This window comes from Pleurodeles waltl, chromosome 3_2, assembly GCF_031143425.1.
Source record: "Pleurodeles waltl isolate 20211129_DDA chromosome 3_2, aPleWal1.hap1.20221129, whole genome shotgun sequence".
Lineage (NCBI taxonomy): Eukaryota > Metazoa > Chordata > Amphibia > Caudata > Salamandridae > Pleurodeles > Pleurodeles waltl.
The window spans coordinates 198,562,937-198,581,065 of NC_090441.1; the positions used below are offsets into that span (position 1 = coordinate 198,562,937).

The following is an 18,129-nucleotide window of genomic DNA, read 5'->3' on the forward strand; positions in this document are numbered from 1 at the left end:
ATAATGAAGTTTACAACATTAGAGCTTAGAAGTGTAGAACTTGACAAAGCGGGATGATAGAATGGTTGATGAAACTGTGGAGGGTGCTGGGAGGACTACCAGCTATGTACCATACTTACATTGACCTGCTTGAGTGTGTCTTTCTTCTTTTCTAGTATTTTGTCACCAGAAACTACTCAACTATAATCGCTTTCGCTGTTGGAGGCCAGTACAGACCTGGGAATGGGTTCAGCATGATCGGGGCACACACTGACAGCCCGTGCCTTAGGGTAAGGCTATGTGAACACATGTGCAAGCCTGCTCACTGGTTTCATGGTCTGCAGTGCATTCTTCTGTCAGAGGTCACAAACACCACTTCACACTGAGGTAGGCTTTCTGCCAGCACCATCCCCTCACTCCTGGAATGGACAGTGCCCCCTCCCCCGTTGCACCACATTCACTCATACTGCCCCGAACCCTGGCTCACAGTGACACTCACAGACCTGTGCCCTCATTTCACTCTCTGGATCCCAGTATCTCATTGGCTGAGAGCCTGCACTGTGCCCAAGTGTTAGAGAAGTCCATCCTTTGCACCGTACCCAGAGATCCCCAAACGCATGTCTAGTAACATACTGTTGTCAGGAAATGTTACTGTGAGAAAATGCTTCTTTTGTCATGGTTAGACGCCCACCTTTTGCCTGGTATGTGATGTAGCCTCAATGTTGTTAGTGCCCAGGGCCCCTGCTAACCAGGTTCCCTGGGCCAGGTCTCTTTCCCTAAAACTGGTACTGTTGGCAACACCTTTAGCTGCCACTATAAGTCCCTAATAAATGGAACTTGGGTGCCCAGGGTATGGGTTACTAAGGGTAGGCCCCTGAGGGCAGCAGCACAGATTGTGCCACAATCTAGGCCCATGCATCCAGAAGCACCCAGCACTGCTTGTGTGCCCTGTCCACTACAACCTGCATGCACTATAGGTAAGTCACCCCTCTGGCAGGCCTTCAAGCACTAAGGCAGGGTGCACTATATTGTATGTGTGGGCATAGATGCATGAACAATATGCCCCTACTAAGTCTTTGCCAAACCTGGGACATAGTAAGTGAACAGGGCAGACATTTTAATACATGTGCTGGACACTGGTCTTTACGAGTTTCACAGCTACATGATGGCTACTCTGAACCCTGGGTCGTTTGGTATCAAACAATTCAGAATGATAAATCCAAACTGGTACCAGTATTGGATTTATTACCAAATGTAACCTAGGGTCTCCTTAAAGGTGCCCCCTGCAAAGCTAAAAATCCTGAAATGGTTGCTGGCCAGTCACAGCCAGCCTGCAACCACCAGGCAAGAGTCTGAGCCCCTGTGATGAGAGATCCTGCTCTCAGGGACTCAGAACAAAGCCCTACGTGGGTGGAAGTGCGAACACCCCCTCCCACAGGAATGTACACTGCCCCACTGGCAAGCTTCAAAGGGCACACAGCCCTTGAAACTCGACCCGCAGGCGTGCTGCTAGTGGCAGATGGCCACCCCTGTTGCAAACCCCAACTTTGGCAGGAGCAATGGCAGGAAACCAGACAAAGGATAAGTGAAGTGGTCATCCCTAGCTTGCACCTCCCCTAAGGTGTTGCATGCGAGGTGACCTCTCCATTTCATTTTCCTCCATCTTGGATGGAAGGAAAATAGACAATGAGGTGTAGGGAAGTGACCTCTGCCCACAGGCAATGGTCACTTAATGGATGCAGCCACCCCACGGGGTATTAAAAACTAGCGATTATTTATCTAAATAGATCAAGACCAAAACAACAAAATCCAATGAGTATTCATTTTTAAGAGGTATAATGTTAAGCTCACTTTGTACAAGGCTCGTTTTAGAGTCTTTACTGTTTTTATGAGAGTAAGGGTGTCCTTCTGCGAGGAGCGCAGTGAAGACTGATCAGGAGCCGTTCGGGACCCAACCGGACAGACAGTACAAGGTGTGTTACCTTCGGAATGCAGACAGCAATGCGGAAAACTTAAGGCTGCTTGGGCCTTCGTGGTCTGGGATTGCACAACGGCAGCCACAGGTTGAGGAAGGCAAGCGTGTATCACAAGTCTCCATCACTTGGCAACATGGGTAGCGACCCGCACTGAAGCTGCTCTGACATCCTGATGAGATGGGTGGCATGCCGCAACAAAGCTGCACTGAAGTCTTCATGCAATGAGCAGCAGGCTGTAACAAAGCCGTGCTGAAGTCTTAATGCAATGAGCAGCAGGCTGTAACAAAGCAGCGCTGAGGTCTTGAGGAAATGAGTGGCAGGCTGCAACATAGCTGAGCTTGAGATCTTTGATGTCCCAGAGACCTGTCATAGAACTGGGGGCAAGTTGGCAAGTTCTTGGAGTCACTCTGGAGCGGTGATTGTTGATTCTTGGGTTGCAGGGCAGAGATCAGCATGGCAGCTCAGCAAGGCAGTGCAGCTGTTCCCTGAAACTGTCAGGCAGAGCAAAGTGTCGATCCTCTAGCACAGCAGTATTTACTCCGGCGGAGTTTCCTTGAGTCCATAAGTGTACAGTTTTTAGTGTTTCAGGGGCTCAGTACTTATACTGAAAAGTGCCTCTGATGTAGGGGTTGACTTAAAAAGATTTCCGTGAAGTGTGTACGTCGCCTTTTCAGCCCCCTGGGCTCCAGACTATCGTTGGGCGGTAATCAGCCCCTTTGTGTGCGCTCTGGTCACTATCCTTTAAGATGTAAGTGGGAGCCCTTCCCAACCTCCTCCCCAGGGAGACCCTTCAGTATGCAGATGCAGTCGAGTGTTCTGTGTTGTGGGTGCCTGAAGGGAATGCACAAGTGTAGCTGTCACCTATCACAGGCCAGACGTGTATTGGCGATAGGCTGTAGGCACACAGGGCAGTGAGGGCAGAGGAATGCTCACTTTCTAAAATAATAATTGTAAATCCAACTTTACTGGTAGAGAGAATGTACTGTGACCATGACAATGATGCTAAACCTGATGCAGCTACTCCTTGCTGATCAGGAGTTTCAGCTTAAAAGTATTATAAGGAATTCCCAGTGCTGGCCTATGAAAGGGACAGGCCTCACAGTAATGAAAAAACGCTTTTGGGAGTTTTTCATTTCAGGACATGAAAGACTTAAAGTACATGACCTGCCATGTACTTACATGGCACCCTGCCCTATGGGCTACCTAGGGCCCTATTTATGGGTGGTTTGCAAGAAAAAAGGGAAGTTTTAGGCTTGGTAGGAGGTTTTGGATGCCAAGTCGAGATGGCAGTGAGACTGCACACACAGGCTCTGCATTGGCAGGCCTGAGACATGTTTACAGGGCTACGTAGGTGGGTGGCGCAGTCAATGCTCCAGGCCCACTAGTAGCATTTAATTTACAGGCCTAGGGGGTATGATTCACCACTTTACAAAGGATGTATAGGTAAATTAAATATGCCAGTTGAGGATACACCATGTTACCTTGTTTTTAGGGAGAAAGCACATGCACTTTACCACTGGTTGGCAATGATAAAGTGCTCAGAGTCCTGGATCCAACAAAATGTTACAGCAACAAAACAGAAGGTAAAGGCAAAAAGTGTGGGCTAGGACCACCCTACGGATGCCAGGTCTAACACTGTGCATTTTTGCACTTTATGGGTTCCCTCTGGTGCACTATCGGGCCCCGTGCATCTGCAGGGACCTCCTGCCAGGTTACCGCCAGTGGATCTGCCCTTGGTGCTGGCTGTGCATCCTGACCACGCTTTGGGTTCACCTCTGACTCTGGAGCCGATTCCACACCCAGCACCATGCTCTATGCCAGTTCCTGCCTTGTGAACAGGGGCATGGATACTGTCGACATCGTAGAAGTGCGTCATGCCCATAGTTCTGTCCCACTACAAACCGTCTGGACCCCAACAAAACAGTTCAATTGCTGCACACCTGGCCCCATTCATAGTTACACTGACAAGACACTATCTCCATCTTCAGACCGTTCTCCAGTACCACAACAACTCTTTTAATCTGACTTTGACAAGAGCCAACAAGCATTTTGTGATGGTCGGGACACAGTTTCCCACAATAAGATGGTGGTCATTTGTATATGGACAGTGGGCTGGATACTTCTTCTAACACTGCGTTAGTTTCCCCGATTCCTTCCACAGATGAGTCAGCTTCTTTCATAATAGTGAGTAGAAGGCCAGTGGAAGTCCTAAATTCAGGTGCAGCAACCCAGACAATCCTCATCAGAACCTCTGCTCCCATTAAACAAGGCCCTGTCTGACACTGTCATGGGCATCAGTCCAAATCTTGCTCATGTCCACTAGTGTACAGCCATGTGGAATGTCACCAAAGGCCCCTCCTGGTGAACATGCCCTACTCGCGGAGCTTCCTACTCCGGAGAAGCTGATGGTGTAGAGCTCCACTAGCAGAGGGTACGACCCCACCGGTTTGGGAGTTGTAGAGAATGGAGATGTTTAGGGGCAGTCCGTTTTCTTCTGCTAGCCTCACCCTTAGGTTGGTCAACGCCCGCTACTTGCTGTGAGGTTACTCTCTTGCATTATGAGACTCAGTTCCTAAAAGTTACGTGCAGCTCCAGAGAAATTCAGAGCCAAGTTTGCCCAGACCTTTCTGAATGACCAGGATGTGGCCAGGTGCATAATCCGATCAGGACAGGACTCAGCGGAGCGCTTGGGCAGAGCAGTCGGCACTAGCATGGTGCTGTGGCGTCATACATGGATGAGGTCCACTTCAAGTGACGTTCAAGCGTCACTCATCGATACGCCTGTGTATGAGCCTTGCCTGTAGGTGAAAGCCCGCCAAATTGATCTTCTCTTCTCTGAATGCTTCCGCTCATCATCCTTATCTCTAGATCTATGAAACACATCAACACCACAAAGATGTTAAAGAACATATCACACATGCTCTTGTATCCGTGCTTGTACTTGTGTTTCTCCATTAGTGAATACACATACCCAGACACATCTGCTCATCACCTTCATCTGTAGGTGTGTGAACACATCTGCACCACAAACGTCTTCATATTGAATAACACATCCAGACATGTCCCCATATCAGTGCTTGTGTTTATACATGCGTCTCTCCATCAGTCAGTACATCTGCATACCACATACCCAGACACATCTGCTCATCACCTTCATCTGTAGGTGTGTGAACCACCACAAACGTCTTCATATTGAATAACACATCCAGACATGCCCCCATATCAGTGCTTGTGTTTATACATGCGTCTCTCCATCAGTCAGTACATCTGCATACCACATACCGAGGCACATCTGCACATTACCTTCATCTGTAGGTGTGTGAACACATCCGCACCACAAACGTCTTCATATTGAATAACACTTCCAGACATGCCCCCATATCAGTGCTTGTGTTTATACATGCGTCTCTCCATCAGTCAGTACATCTGCATACCACATACCCAGACACATCTGCTCATCACCTTCATCTGTAGGTGTGTGAACACATCCGCACCACAAACGTCTTCATATTGAATAACACTTCCAGACATGCCCCCATATCAGTGCTTGTGTTTATACATGCGTCTCTCCATCAGTCAGTACATCTGCATACCACATACCCAGACACATCTGCTCATCACCTTCATCTGTAGGTGTGTGAACACATCCGCACCACAAACGTCTTCATATTAAATAACACTTCCAGACATGTCCCCATATCAGTGCATGCATCAGTATGTGTTTCTTCCCCTCAGTGATTACATCCGCATACCACCTACATGTCCTCACCTAACACTCATTTCCACATCAGTGAATTTATCTGCACATTCTTCGCATCAGTGAACACATCCACACACCATACGCGCTCCACATCAATGTGCACACTCACAGGCCGCACACATTTCTGGTCTATGACCTCATGCCTAAGTCTGTGCACACATCTACTCCACAAATGTTAACACGTCCATTCTCATTTCCACGTTGGTATATGTTGCTGTGCTTTCTTCCTCACATTAGTCCATACATCTACTTTCCACCTACCCAGACATGCTTCTCCAGGCGACCACATCACAGACCTCCTCCAGTAATGAACCCGTCCCCGCACGGTTCCTCATAAGTTTATGCATCTATACACGCTTCTTCGGTCAGTGACTACATCGGCACACACTACCTACCTCCACATACCTTCACCTCACACACTTTGTCATATCAGCGAACGCATCCGTACACCATATGCTTCTTTGTATCAGTGGGCATATCCACACACCCCTTCACATCACTGTACACACCCCGAGACAGGCACATTTTCCTGTCAGTGAACACATCCCTTTCTGTTCTCACACCTGCAGTACAGACATCCTCACTTGCTGCACATATAGATCCACTTTTTCTCATCCGTGTATGCATTGATAAGCCACATGTTTTGTTCCATTGAGAAACACATCGAAACATCACACACATCTGCAAACCAGTGAGCGCATCGATAAACCTCTTCACATCACATCCAGATACCATGCACATCTCTTCACCAGTGTCCACCTCCACAGGCCTCACACATTTTTGCATCTGTGAACTCTTCTGCACACCACACACCCTTTATCAATGGGAATCTCTGCCCGTGGCTTTGTTTGTAAACCTAAAGTGCAACACATCCGCGCATGGCTCTCTTTTCACTGTCATGAGCAGTCTTTGCAGACAGCACAGATATTCACCTTCGTTTTGCAACTTTTACGTGTCTCCGCCTCTCGTGCTTTTATCTTTCCTCTGCCCAGGTGAAGAGGAAATCCAAGAAGAGCCAGTCAGGCTTCATCCAGGTCGGTGTCGAGTGCTACGGAGGTGGAATTTGGAACACCTGGTTCGATCGAGATCTCACTGTTGCAGGAAGAGTGATCATTAAGGTAAATCTCCCCCATACACGGTCCTTCGTTTTCTGTACTGTTCTAGTGAGCTAAGAAGTGTTATGATGCTGCCGTAGTGCACACGTCACTGAGGTTATTTTTGAGCTGACGTTTGAGTTGAGTGTTTTCAGGAGTCGAAGTGGTAAAAAAAAACTGATCTAAAGGATAAGTGGTTGATCAAAGTAAATATGAATCCGCTGTGGAATCCAGTGCTTTGCTGACTGCGCGGAGGAAATGCAGCTGCCTGCAGAAGGGAAGCAGTCAAGCTGACGTCTTAGGAAGATCTCAAGGTCAATGCTACAGATATTGCTTGTGTGGTACATGGCTCTGGCTTTTAGTGTGAATCAAGGATAACCCCTTTGATATGTTTTGGATGATGTCTTTGAGAGCTTGCCAGATACCCAGGAGCAGGTTTTCATTGATGTGAAATGTGGGCCTTTTCAGTGGTCTGAAGCCCCTGACGCTGCTGTGAGCACCAAAGCGTATCTAGGAGACAAGCACTGCTTGGAATGATGTGGTCCTTGAGTAGTGTCTTTTTCAGCATAACCCCCAACTTAGAGATGTTGTAGCTTTATGAGAACACTTAGCAGAGTCTGCCAGGTCTCTGAAACTGCAGTTGTTTGAGCATCTCGACTGCCTTGCGTAGGTCTCATCCTCAAAGGAGTAGGCATTTTCAGAATAATGCTTGATAACTCTCACCCTAATGTGACTTCAAATTTTCTCTTTCATGGTCTTGAATGTTTATGTGACTCTAGAAATTGAATGTTTGCTTCTGAGTTACACAGTAGTTGTGATCACCGTGAAGATTCTCCGCTAATCGGATGAATCACAACAAATGACAGAGACAGATCCAGAAATAAATGAATGTGATAAGGAAGAAGGTGAGAGTTTACAGCAAAGAGCTGAGTCTTCTTGTTCAGGAAGCACATAGCCAGATTCCCAATGAAACAGACACAGGATAGCCTCATAAGAAAATATGTGAGCGTGGGATTGCACAATCATGGTTGAACAGCAGATCTCAGCAATAAGAAAGCAAAGCCAAGATTGCATCAAATGAATGAATATGTTTTCTCAGCAAACTCAATAACTTGGAAAATAGTTCATTATAAATTAAATCAGATTTCTTGGGTGACCTGAAAACATGAACATTGTGACTATTAAGGATTTTCTGTAGACCTCTCTTTGCTGAAACAAAGTCACCCTAAGCTAAGACATATTTTTTGGCAGAGCAACAGTATTTTTTTAAATAGACCAGCTCATTGTCTAATAAAGGTACAATCATGATATTAGAGTATCAAGGTAAGGTGAGGGTGATTGATGTAGAAATATAAAGAAAACTTCAGTAGCCCTGACTTGCAGGGACTTTTTCTGGAAGAGGGAACAGGACGGGGTGATTGATTTCCATACCTGGGTTTGTCAATCTTCCTGTGACTGACCCGGGCTTGGAAAACCAGTCACTGTCACTGGGTGGCCCAGTGGCGGAAGTGCAATAAGGCCAAGATCATCTGCTGCCAGCAGGGAGTGAGGCTGTGATGGTGGAAGCCCAGCAGTACCCCTGCCTCTTAATTGGCAGGTGAACTGAAAGGTTGGTAGGAGGCAACAGACTTTTCTTTTTATCTTTGTATTGCCACCAAAATAATGCTTCAAAAAAAGCTTACTGCCAAAGAGGAAGAATCGCAAACTGCCTCATACTTGGGATCTTTCTTCTAGAATGTGTTTAGCAGCTAGATAGGAATCCAAACGGGCGGAATGATAATCGGACAGGAAGGTACCTCATAAGGTCTCCATACATGAGTATGCGATACAGGATCCCTCCAAACTAAGGTGGGACCACCTGGATCCACTTAGCACCGAGCTAAGTGAGCACGAGGGTAATTGAATAAATATACTCCTTCCTTGCTTGAATACCAGACTATGGGGGTCATTACGAGTCTTGAGACCCCTAGACTCGTGGATGGTGGTCAGACCACTGCCAATGTGGCTGTTCGAGTGCCACATTACAACCCTGGTGGTCGAGCCGCCAGAAAACTGTTAGCTCCGCCAGGATCGGAGATCCCAGCAGTCTGGAGGTGGTGGCGGTCCTAATCCGTCAGAGCAGCGCTGCCCTAGGGATTATAACCCCCTTCTCCGCCAGTGGTTTCATGGCAGTACCACCGCCAGGATAATGCTGGCGGAGAGAGGGTCCAGGGGGACCCCCCTGGCCAGCCCCTTCTTTGCAGACAGTGAACATTGCGAGCGTGCTGGTGCTCCCTGCATGCTACAGCATTGTCTGCCGGCTCAATTACGAGCCGAAGACAATGTTGTAGCCTGTTTCCCGCTAGGCCAGCGAGCAGAAACGTAGGTTTCCACCCGCTGACCTTGCGGCAAAATCTTATTAACTCCGGTGGGGAGGTCGCCACCCTCTTGGTAGTTTTGCGGACTGACTTTCCCATCCGCCAAACTCAAAATCGGACCCTATGTGTAATCTGCAGGAGAATCATAGCTAACCATAAGGATATTAAAAACACCTTTTGTCAAAACAGTTGAATTGTCTCACTCACTGCCTTCCAAAGCAAACTCCAAGCAGGGCAGTCAAAAACATATGCACATCCTAGAGGAAACTTGCAGTGGGGACAAACTTGTACGACTCCATGTTTACCTTGGGTCTCGTTGACAAAGTCTAGTCTATCCTGTGGGTGGTATAGAAGTGGATCGCTTCGACCTGGCAGACTGCAAAGTACGATACAGCAAAGACATAGATACTTGTCAATTATCTGCCAGACTGTTATCGGTCAGCCACTCCTGTCACGCCCTCCACGGATGGACCGTTGTCTGCTGGACATTCCCCAGGAAGCTCGCATAATCGCTGCCAGTTCACCTGTAGCTCCTCGCACTGAAGTAGAAAAGCTCCTGCAAAGCTGACGGGTATCTGACTTCTTTGATATGCTTTCAGATAAACACCGATAGGCCACTTTGGAGACATTTAAACTGTGAACGTTTAATCAGAGCGCTTGCTTGTGACTTCTCCCACCTGAGCAAAGCTGATCCCCTGCACAACCATCAATTCACTACTAATTCCAATGCTGACTTGTTGAAGCTAGACACTTCGAGCTTCCCAAACTCGCTTCCCTCTGAAGAGTCCTATAACGACTGATGAAAGAAGTAGTGTGGGGCAAGTATCCTCTGCGTACACCGCCCGAGTGTTCAGGCGTAAGCATACAATCCTTACTGAATTCAAGAGTGCAGTGTTTAATGTGTGACCACACATAAGTCAGACATCTTAGTTTTTGCCTGTGATCCAGGCAAGTAAGTGTCTTGTCAGAGTTAAATTGCTCAGAAATATAATTTCATATCTGGATAAGTCAATCTGCCCTTTCGCAAGGTTGACCCCTCTTTTTTCCATGCTATCTTAACTCCATTATGTGCTCATACAAACTAAACTTGGCATTAAACAAAAAATGATGTTTGGAACCACAACCGTTGTAATAACGTCAAATATTCCAGTAGTAGCTAGAAGTAACCTATTCCAGTATCTACGTTCTTCTTTCTTATCTTTTCTTACCTTCCCTAAATTTAAAATCACACTTTTGTCCAAATGGGTTGCTACATAAATGCCTAAATATTTAAGAGTTGATGAAAAGAGTGCCATTTGTTTTCTAGAACCAGAGCAAGACACCTCAGACTTACTGCATTTACTTCATATCCTATCAGATGACCAGAATCACTGATCAGTTTGAGCGGTCTTAGCAGAGATTATTGATGGCGTACAATGTGATCTCAGTGGTTTCCATCCGCAATTGTGGTTGCAGAACTTGAAATGTTACTGACTCCTTAGAGCAGAAGGCAGCTGATTTACAATGGGGCTGTCCCCGCTAGGACAGCTTCCCGTGTGGGGGTTGTGCTGGGCGGCCTCCAGAGGACCATGGATGTGCTGCCGGTCTGTTGTTCCTTGCAGGCCACCACCCCTGTGTTTGTAGGAAATCACAAAGGGTCGCATTCAGGACCTGCCTAATTAATATTTATTAGGCAGGTTGTCCTGCGACTCCATGTTACTGAAGATTTTGCAATGCAACTCAAATAGTACATACATTGCATCGCACCGTTACATAGAGGTAGCGAGTAGTTGGTGTGCAATTTACACCCACTATTTGTGACCCCTCTGTTAGTACATCAGACCCCAAAATAGCCGGGTTAGAGAGGAACCCCAACTAGTCCATCTTTCTGCGTAGAGCTGAGGTTTGTGGCTGGTGACCAGCATCCACCAACCTCTAAACGACCCCCTATCTTTGTTTAATTGCTACAAATCGGCCAAACCTCATATTGAAATTCAGTCAATCAATCAAAGATTAATAAAGCGAAACGCTACTTGAGCATGTTGTGGTGCTGAGGACCTTATGCACATATTCTCATACGATAAATAATTACAAAAAAACTGTAAAAGCGAGGTTTTAAGAGCACACCGAAGCGGTATTCCTCCCTCAACGCGTGCAAGTCCAAAGGAGGGCATTACAAGCCTGCGCAGAAAGGTAGAAAAAGGACGCACCACTCCATTTTATTTCTTTTAATTCTCAGTACCTGGGCCAACCCTGCATCGGAAGAGTACATGCTTGTAGCTGGGTGGTAATGGAGGATCCTCGCAGAGAGATAGCTGGGGGTCCGTCTGATAAAAAAAAAAAAAAAGCTGCATGTGCTAAGGTTAGGATTTTAAACTGGATTCTCTCCTTGATAGGGAGCCAATGTAGGAGACTAGTGGTGGGAGCATTGTTTCGCAGACTCAAAGTGCTACTACGTTATTGAAACACTGGTGGGCACATGGCTCAGTTCTTGGGCTTGTCGGATCGTTGATGAAAGTGATTAGAAGATGAGCTTTTGTGTTGCATTGATGTCGGTCTTCATTGCCTCCTTCATCTCGCCTTCAGTTGTTTGAGGAAATGTTATTTGCACTGAATGCAAGATAGTTATTTAATCACGGTCATTGCTCACTGAGTTACAGATCTACAGTACATGCCAGGGGAACTCACTTAACATTATGAGAGAGATGTTTTTTGTGATCCAAAACTCTTTTTATTCATCTGGGTCCAGCTGCATCTTCACTGAGAAGATCATCACGCTCAGAGTTCCCATCAACAACACAAACCAACATCCACTCTGCTTCTAGTTTCCCAATATCCCCATGCTGCATGCCCAAAGGAACAAACTTCAACCTTGTCTTGCAGTCACTAACCTCCTCGACTCTCTCTTTCTCATACGATGAGGGCATTCTACCATTAGCCATCCCGACCACTCTTAGAGGAGATGCCCTCAGCCCCTCTCCCCTCATCAGCATTGTCAATGCACCCCTCAGCCAAAAAACCCTTCCTGGTTTCCATCAAGATGGAACAGGTCTTCTTCTGAAGCTGCCTACCCTAGACCCATAGGATCTCACCATCTGCCACCGAACTACTTTTCTTCAGAGAAATCTTTGCAAAAGCAGTCTCTGTCCACCTGCAGGAGCAGAATAACACGCATAATTTTCTACAGCACAGAATAATGAGGTTACTTCAGTGTAGAATGCTTTTCGATGCTCAGGGACACAAGTATTTGAATCTCATACATGTTTTAATACTGGTCCATGTTACCACAATAGTGTTCCCTCTTGAGGAAATGTATTCACAGATGGAGTTTAATAATAACCTTTTGACTGGTTCCAGTACCATGTGGAACTTAATTTGTTTGGTACCATTCCAACATTATGCTTGACTAATCTTCTGTACAAACTGAGTATTAGATGCATTATTAAAAATCACAACTAGAACCAATGCACACAGTGATCACGTCTTACAAGGGATACTAACAGGTCCACAGCATTGCACACTGCAAAGATTCTTGCACACTGCAGAGATTCCTGCCTTGTTTTATCTCTGTCAGAACTCTTCTTACTCCTTCACACACCTCCTGGTGTGGTCCATCCCAAAGGCTGCTCTTCCTTTCTAATGTCCTTATAGGCCATAATAGCCCTTTAAGTGGTCTATGCCCAGGGTGGTGATGGCGGATTCCACTGGCCCCTTCGCTTTGTCACAATGTGTACACACGCTTCACATATCTCCAACTCAGAGCAGATATAATATTAACATGATGCAGGGAGAAGCAACGTGTGCAACCTGAACATGTCACCCTTAAGCACATCAGCGTGCAAGTGTGAATTTGCAACGACGACCGTGGCAGATACCGTATACAGACCACATGAGCAAACCACAGCCTGCTTCTGCCATCACCCAAACTAGTGGACCAACTAGAACCAGACACCCAAAGCCCTTGTGGTGGCGTATCAGCCTGACCTTTCCACTGCTCCATCCTCACTCCCGCTGCGCCAACATTTACTGTAGCGTAAAAGTACTCATAGACATTATAGGTCTTTCTTTACTACAGCACGTACCACCTGTACCCGAATGTGACAGGACTTACTACACTAATTATGCTTTTTCCATACCCTGGATATATTCTTGTGGGAAGCGTCCTTTACCTTTGCACTTCTTACTCATGTATACTCACTCTATTGAGCTAGTCCCTTATTTCTATCAACTGTTTTATCAAAACAAAACGGTACTGTTCATCAGAAAAACCTCACTCTGGTCACCGAGTTGGTGGCCTACTGAGTTGGGCCCAGCCCCACCCCCACCAAAGCACCAGGAACCTGGGCATTGTGATCGACAACCAAATCTTCATGTCCAGCCAGGCAACACGGTCGGTCGACTTGCTTTCACATCGCAAAAATACTCACAGTATTCACATAGCTCCCGCTCTGTGTCCACAGAACAGTGATAAAGGCTCTTGTCACTAGCAAACTTGACGGCAGCGGTTCCCTTTACGTGGGCATCTCACCCCAGCACACCCACAGACTGCATTGGTAGACAACTCAGCAGCCAAAGTCGCACTTAACTTACCACCCGGGGCTCACATAACCAAGCACCTGATGGATCTCCACTGGTTCTATCCTCAAATGCACCATCTTTAAACTTCTCGCTCACTCGAGGGTCTGCTTAACCTGGGCCATCACACATCAATAACTGCATCACTTCCACATCCCAACCAGACACCTCCGCTCTGCTGGCCTATTACTAGACCACGTCTCTGAATCAGACGAGCTAAAACTGAAGAATGCGCTTTCTCCTACACCACCTCCAAAACATGGAATGAGCTGCTGCTACCCATCAGATCTGCCAACTCAGTCTTCAAATTAAGGAAGAAACTAAAAACCTGGCTCTTCCAGTAGGCCTCCACCAGACATTCCAGCTAGCACCTTCTATCCGGCACTAGGATACCTGCCCAGGTGATATGCATAGCCTACAGATCCTAATAACATCACATCTTCGCTTTTAGTGAAGATCTTTTGAAGCGCAATTATGACTGATCAATTGTATTACTGAGTTCCCAGTTCTCACATCCCGTTTTTGAACTTAATTGCTTCCTTGTGACTGATTTACTCCTTGTTCCACAGTACCTAACCACAGAACCTCTTTTTCTTATACATCTCCCGCTAGTAATGCAGGAGACTATTTTCACAAGATGAAACAATACTGTTTCCCGCACTCAGATGTTACACTTGCGTTTGTACATACCTTTACTGATTGTTAGTCTTATATTCTTGATAAACAACTTAACATTTCTAGCCTTAAAAAAGCCCTGGGCTTGTACATCACATGGGAATGTGTTGAGCATCATCATTCCTTTCAACAGCCTGAGGCAGGCTAGAACTGTTATACAAAAAAAATAAATTAAACTTGTTACAGGGATACCTGACAGAATTAAAACAAAAATAACTCAATTACTAAGTAATAGCGTGTGTTAAATTGCTACAGTAAATAACAGGGTACTGTACCTACAATAATATAGTGTTAATCAAAATTATACTTGTAACCTAATTTATCCAGGGTTTATGGGCTAAATCCACTTAAGTGATTGTATTCATACATCAACCTATTGAATTCGTTTTAAAGAAGCTATCCCTGTGCTTGTTATTCATTGTGTTACCTGGGAGGGCTGCGAAGTAGCCTGTGCTTGTTGTCCGTTGTGTTACGTTGGGAGGGCTGCTCAGTAGCCTGTGCTTGTTATCGGTTGTGTCGCGGTGGGCAGGCTGCACAGTATGCTGTGCTTGTTATCGGTTGTGTCACGGTGGGAGGGCTGCGCAGTAGCCTGTGCTTGTTATCCGTTGTGTTGTGGTGGGAGGGCTGCACAGTAGCCTGTGCTTGTTATCCGTTGTGTCGCGGTGGGAGGGATGCGCAGTAGCCAGGGCTTGTTATCTGTTGTGTTGCGGTGGGAGGGCTGTGCAGTATCTTGTGCTTGTTATCCGTTGTGTCACGGTGGGAGGGATGCGCAGTAGCCAGTGCTTGTTATCTGTTGTGTTTCGCTGGGAGGGGTACACAGTAGCCTGTGCTTGTTATCGGTTGTGTTGCGGTGGGCGGGCTGCGCAGTGGCCTGTGCTTGTTATCCGCTGTGTCGCGGTGGGAGGGCTGCACAGTGGCCTGTGCTTGTTTTCCGTTGTGTTGCGGTGGGCGGGCTGCGGAGTAACCTGTGCTTGTTATTGTTGTGTCACGGTGGGAGGGCTGCGCAGTATCTTGTGCTTGTTATCCGTTGTGTCGTGGTGGGAGGGCTGCACAGTGGCCTGTGCTTGTTATCCGTTGTGTTGCGGTGGGCGGGCTGCGGAGTAACCTGTGCTTGTTATCGTTGTGTCACGGTGGGAGGGCTGCGCAGTAGCCTGTGCTTGTTATCCGTTGTGTCGCGGTGGGAGGGCTGCGCAGTAGCCTGTGCTTGTTATCCGTTGTGTTGCGGTGGGAGGGCTGCACAGTAGCCTGTGCTTGTTATCCGTTGTGTGGTGGTGGGAGGGCTGCGCAGTATCCTGTGCTTGTTATCCGTTGTGTCGCGGCGGGAGGGCTACGCAGTAGCCTGTGCTTGTTATCCGTTGTGTCGCAGTGGGAGGGCTGCACAGGTGCCTGTGCTTGTTATCGGTTGTGTCACGGTGGGAGGGCTGCGCAGTAGCTTGTGCTTGTTATCCTTTGTGTTGTGGTGGGAGGGCTGCGCAGTATCCTGTGATTGTTATCCGTTGTGTCGCGGCGGGAGGGATGCGCAGTAGCCTGTGCTTGTTATCTGTTGTGTTGCAGTGGGAGGGCTGCGCAGTAGCCTGTGCTTTTTATCCGTTGTGTTACGGTGGGAGGGCTGCGCAGTAGCCTGTGCTTGTTATCCATTGTGTCGCGGCGTGAGGGCTGCACAGTATCTTGTGCTTGTTATCCGTTGTGTTGCGGTGGGAGGGCTGCGCAGTAGCCTGTGCTTGTTATCTGTTGTGTTGCAGTGGGAGGGCTGCGCAGTAGCCTGTGCTTGTTATCCGTTGTGTTACGGTGGGAGGGCTGCGCAGTAGCCTGTGCTTGTTATCCGTTGTGTCGCGGTGGGAGGGCTGCACACTATCTTGTGCTTGTTATCCGTTGTGTCACGGTGGGAAGGAAGCGCAATAGCCTGTGCTTGTTATCCGTTATGTTGCGGTGGGAGGGCTGCGCAGTAGCCTGTGCTTGTTATGCCTTGTGCTGGGGTGAGATGGCCGCACAGTAGCCTGTGCTTGTTATCTGTTGTGTCGCAGTGGGAGGGCTGTGCAGTAGCCTGTGCTTGTTATCCGTTGTGTCGCCGTGGGAGGGCTGCGCAGTAGCCTGTGCTTGTTATCCGTTGTGTCGTGGTGGGAGGGCTGCGCAGTAGCCTGTGCTTGTCATCCGTTGTGTCGCGGTGGGAGGGCTGCGCAGTAGCCTGTGCTTGTTATCCATTGTGTTGCAGTGGGAGGGCCACGCAGTAGCCTGTGCTTGTTATCCGTTGTGTTGCAGTGGGAGGGCCACGCAGTAGCTTGTGCTTGTTATCCGTTGTTTTGCAGTGGGAGGGATGCGCAGTAGCCTGTGCTTGTTAGCAGTTGTGTCGCGGTGGGCGGCCTGCGCAGTAGCCTGTGCTTGTTATCCGTTGTGTTGCGGTGGGAGGGCTGCACAGTATCTTGTGCTTGTTATCCTTTGTGTTGCGGTGGGCAGGCTGCGCAGTACCTGTGCTTGTTATCCGTTGTTTTGCAGTGGGAGGGCTACGCAGTAGCCTGTGCTTGTTATTCCTTGTGCTGGGGTGAGAGGGCCGCACAGCAGCCTGTGCTTGTTATCCTTTGTGTCGTGCAGTGTTGAAGCTGAGGTGTAGTGTGAATGCATAGAGTTGGCAAACCGGTGTATGAGGCGTCTACCCCTTCCCATAACATGCAAGTATTGAACCACGAGGTGGAGTGCTGGGTCAGTGGTCAGGTCGCCCCAGTGAGCTACTAGAGTGGCAAGTAGTGATGTAAGTAATAAACATGGGCCTGGGGGAGGCCATCTTCCTCCATTAGCATCTCCTACATTGCAAGTAAAGTATAATGCTTCATAGCTCACATTCGCACATTTTGCATGAATGCACACGTTTACACAACCTTGCTCACATGTACGCTTGTCTTTGCCCTATAGGATGGACTCACGCTGCAGCATCGCCTGGTGCAGCTGGATCGCCCCATCCTTCGCATTCCCCACCTGGCCATCCACCTGCAGAGAAACATTAATGAGAGCTTCGGACCCAACACCGAGAATCACCTGTAAGTGATGCACAGCTCTCCGCTTCAGGAAGGACGAGTGTAGACTGTGCAGTGTATAGTTTATTCAACCGTAAGTGCTACTTACCTGATGGGGACAGACGAGTGTATACTACACGATGTATCGTATAATCACCTGTAAGTGATGCACAGCTCTCCGCTTACGGAAGGACGAGTGTAGACTGTGCAGTGTATAGTTTATTCAACCATAAGTGCTACTTACCTGATGGGGACAGACGAGTGTATACTACACGATGTATCGTATAATCACCTGTAAGTGATGCACAGCTCTCCGCTTCAAGAAGGACGAGTGTAGACTATGCAGTGTATAGTTTATTCAACCGTAAGTGCTACTTACCTGATGGGGACAGACGAGTGTATACTACACGATGTATCGTATAATCACCTGTAAGTGATGCACAGCTCTCCGCTTCAAGAAGGACGAGTGTAGACTGTGCAGTGTATAGTTTATTCAACCGTAAGTGCTACTTACCTGATGGGGACAGACGAGTGTATACCACACAATGTATCGTATAATCACCTGTAAGTGATGCACAGCTCTCCGCTTCAAGAAGGATGAGTGTAGACTGTGCAGTGTATAGTTTATTCAACCGTAAGTGCTGCTTACCTGATGGGGACAGACGAGTGTATACTACACGATGTATCGTGTAATCACCTGTAAGTGATGCACAGCTCTCCGCTTCA

The 18,129-nt window shown here is 47.6% G+C and overlaps 1 protein-coding gene across 2 annotated transcripts in view; it reads left to right on the forward strand.

Moving 5' to 3' along the window:
• Window positions 1–18,129, forward strand: part of DNPEP (aspartyl aminopeptidase) — a 430,726-nt gene that overhangs the window by 211,460 nt on the left and 201,137 nt on the right. For both annotated transcript variants that reach the window (XM_069227160.1, XM_069227161.1), the window contains exons 4-6: window positions 156–269; window positions 6,708–6,833; window positions 17,303–17,427. In XM_069227160.1, the coding sequence (XP_069083261.1) occupies window positions 156–269; window positions 6,708–6,833; window positions 17,303–17,427 (365 nt within the window). The remainder of the gene's footprint in view (window positions 1–155; window positions 270–6,707; window positions 6,834–17,302; window positions 17,428–18,129) is intronic.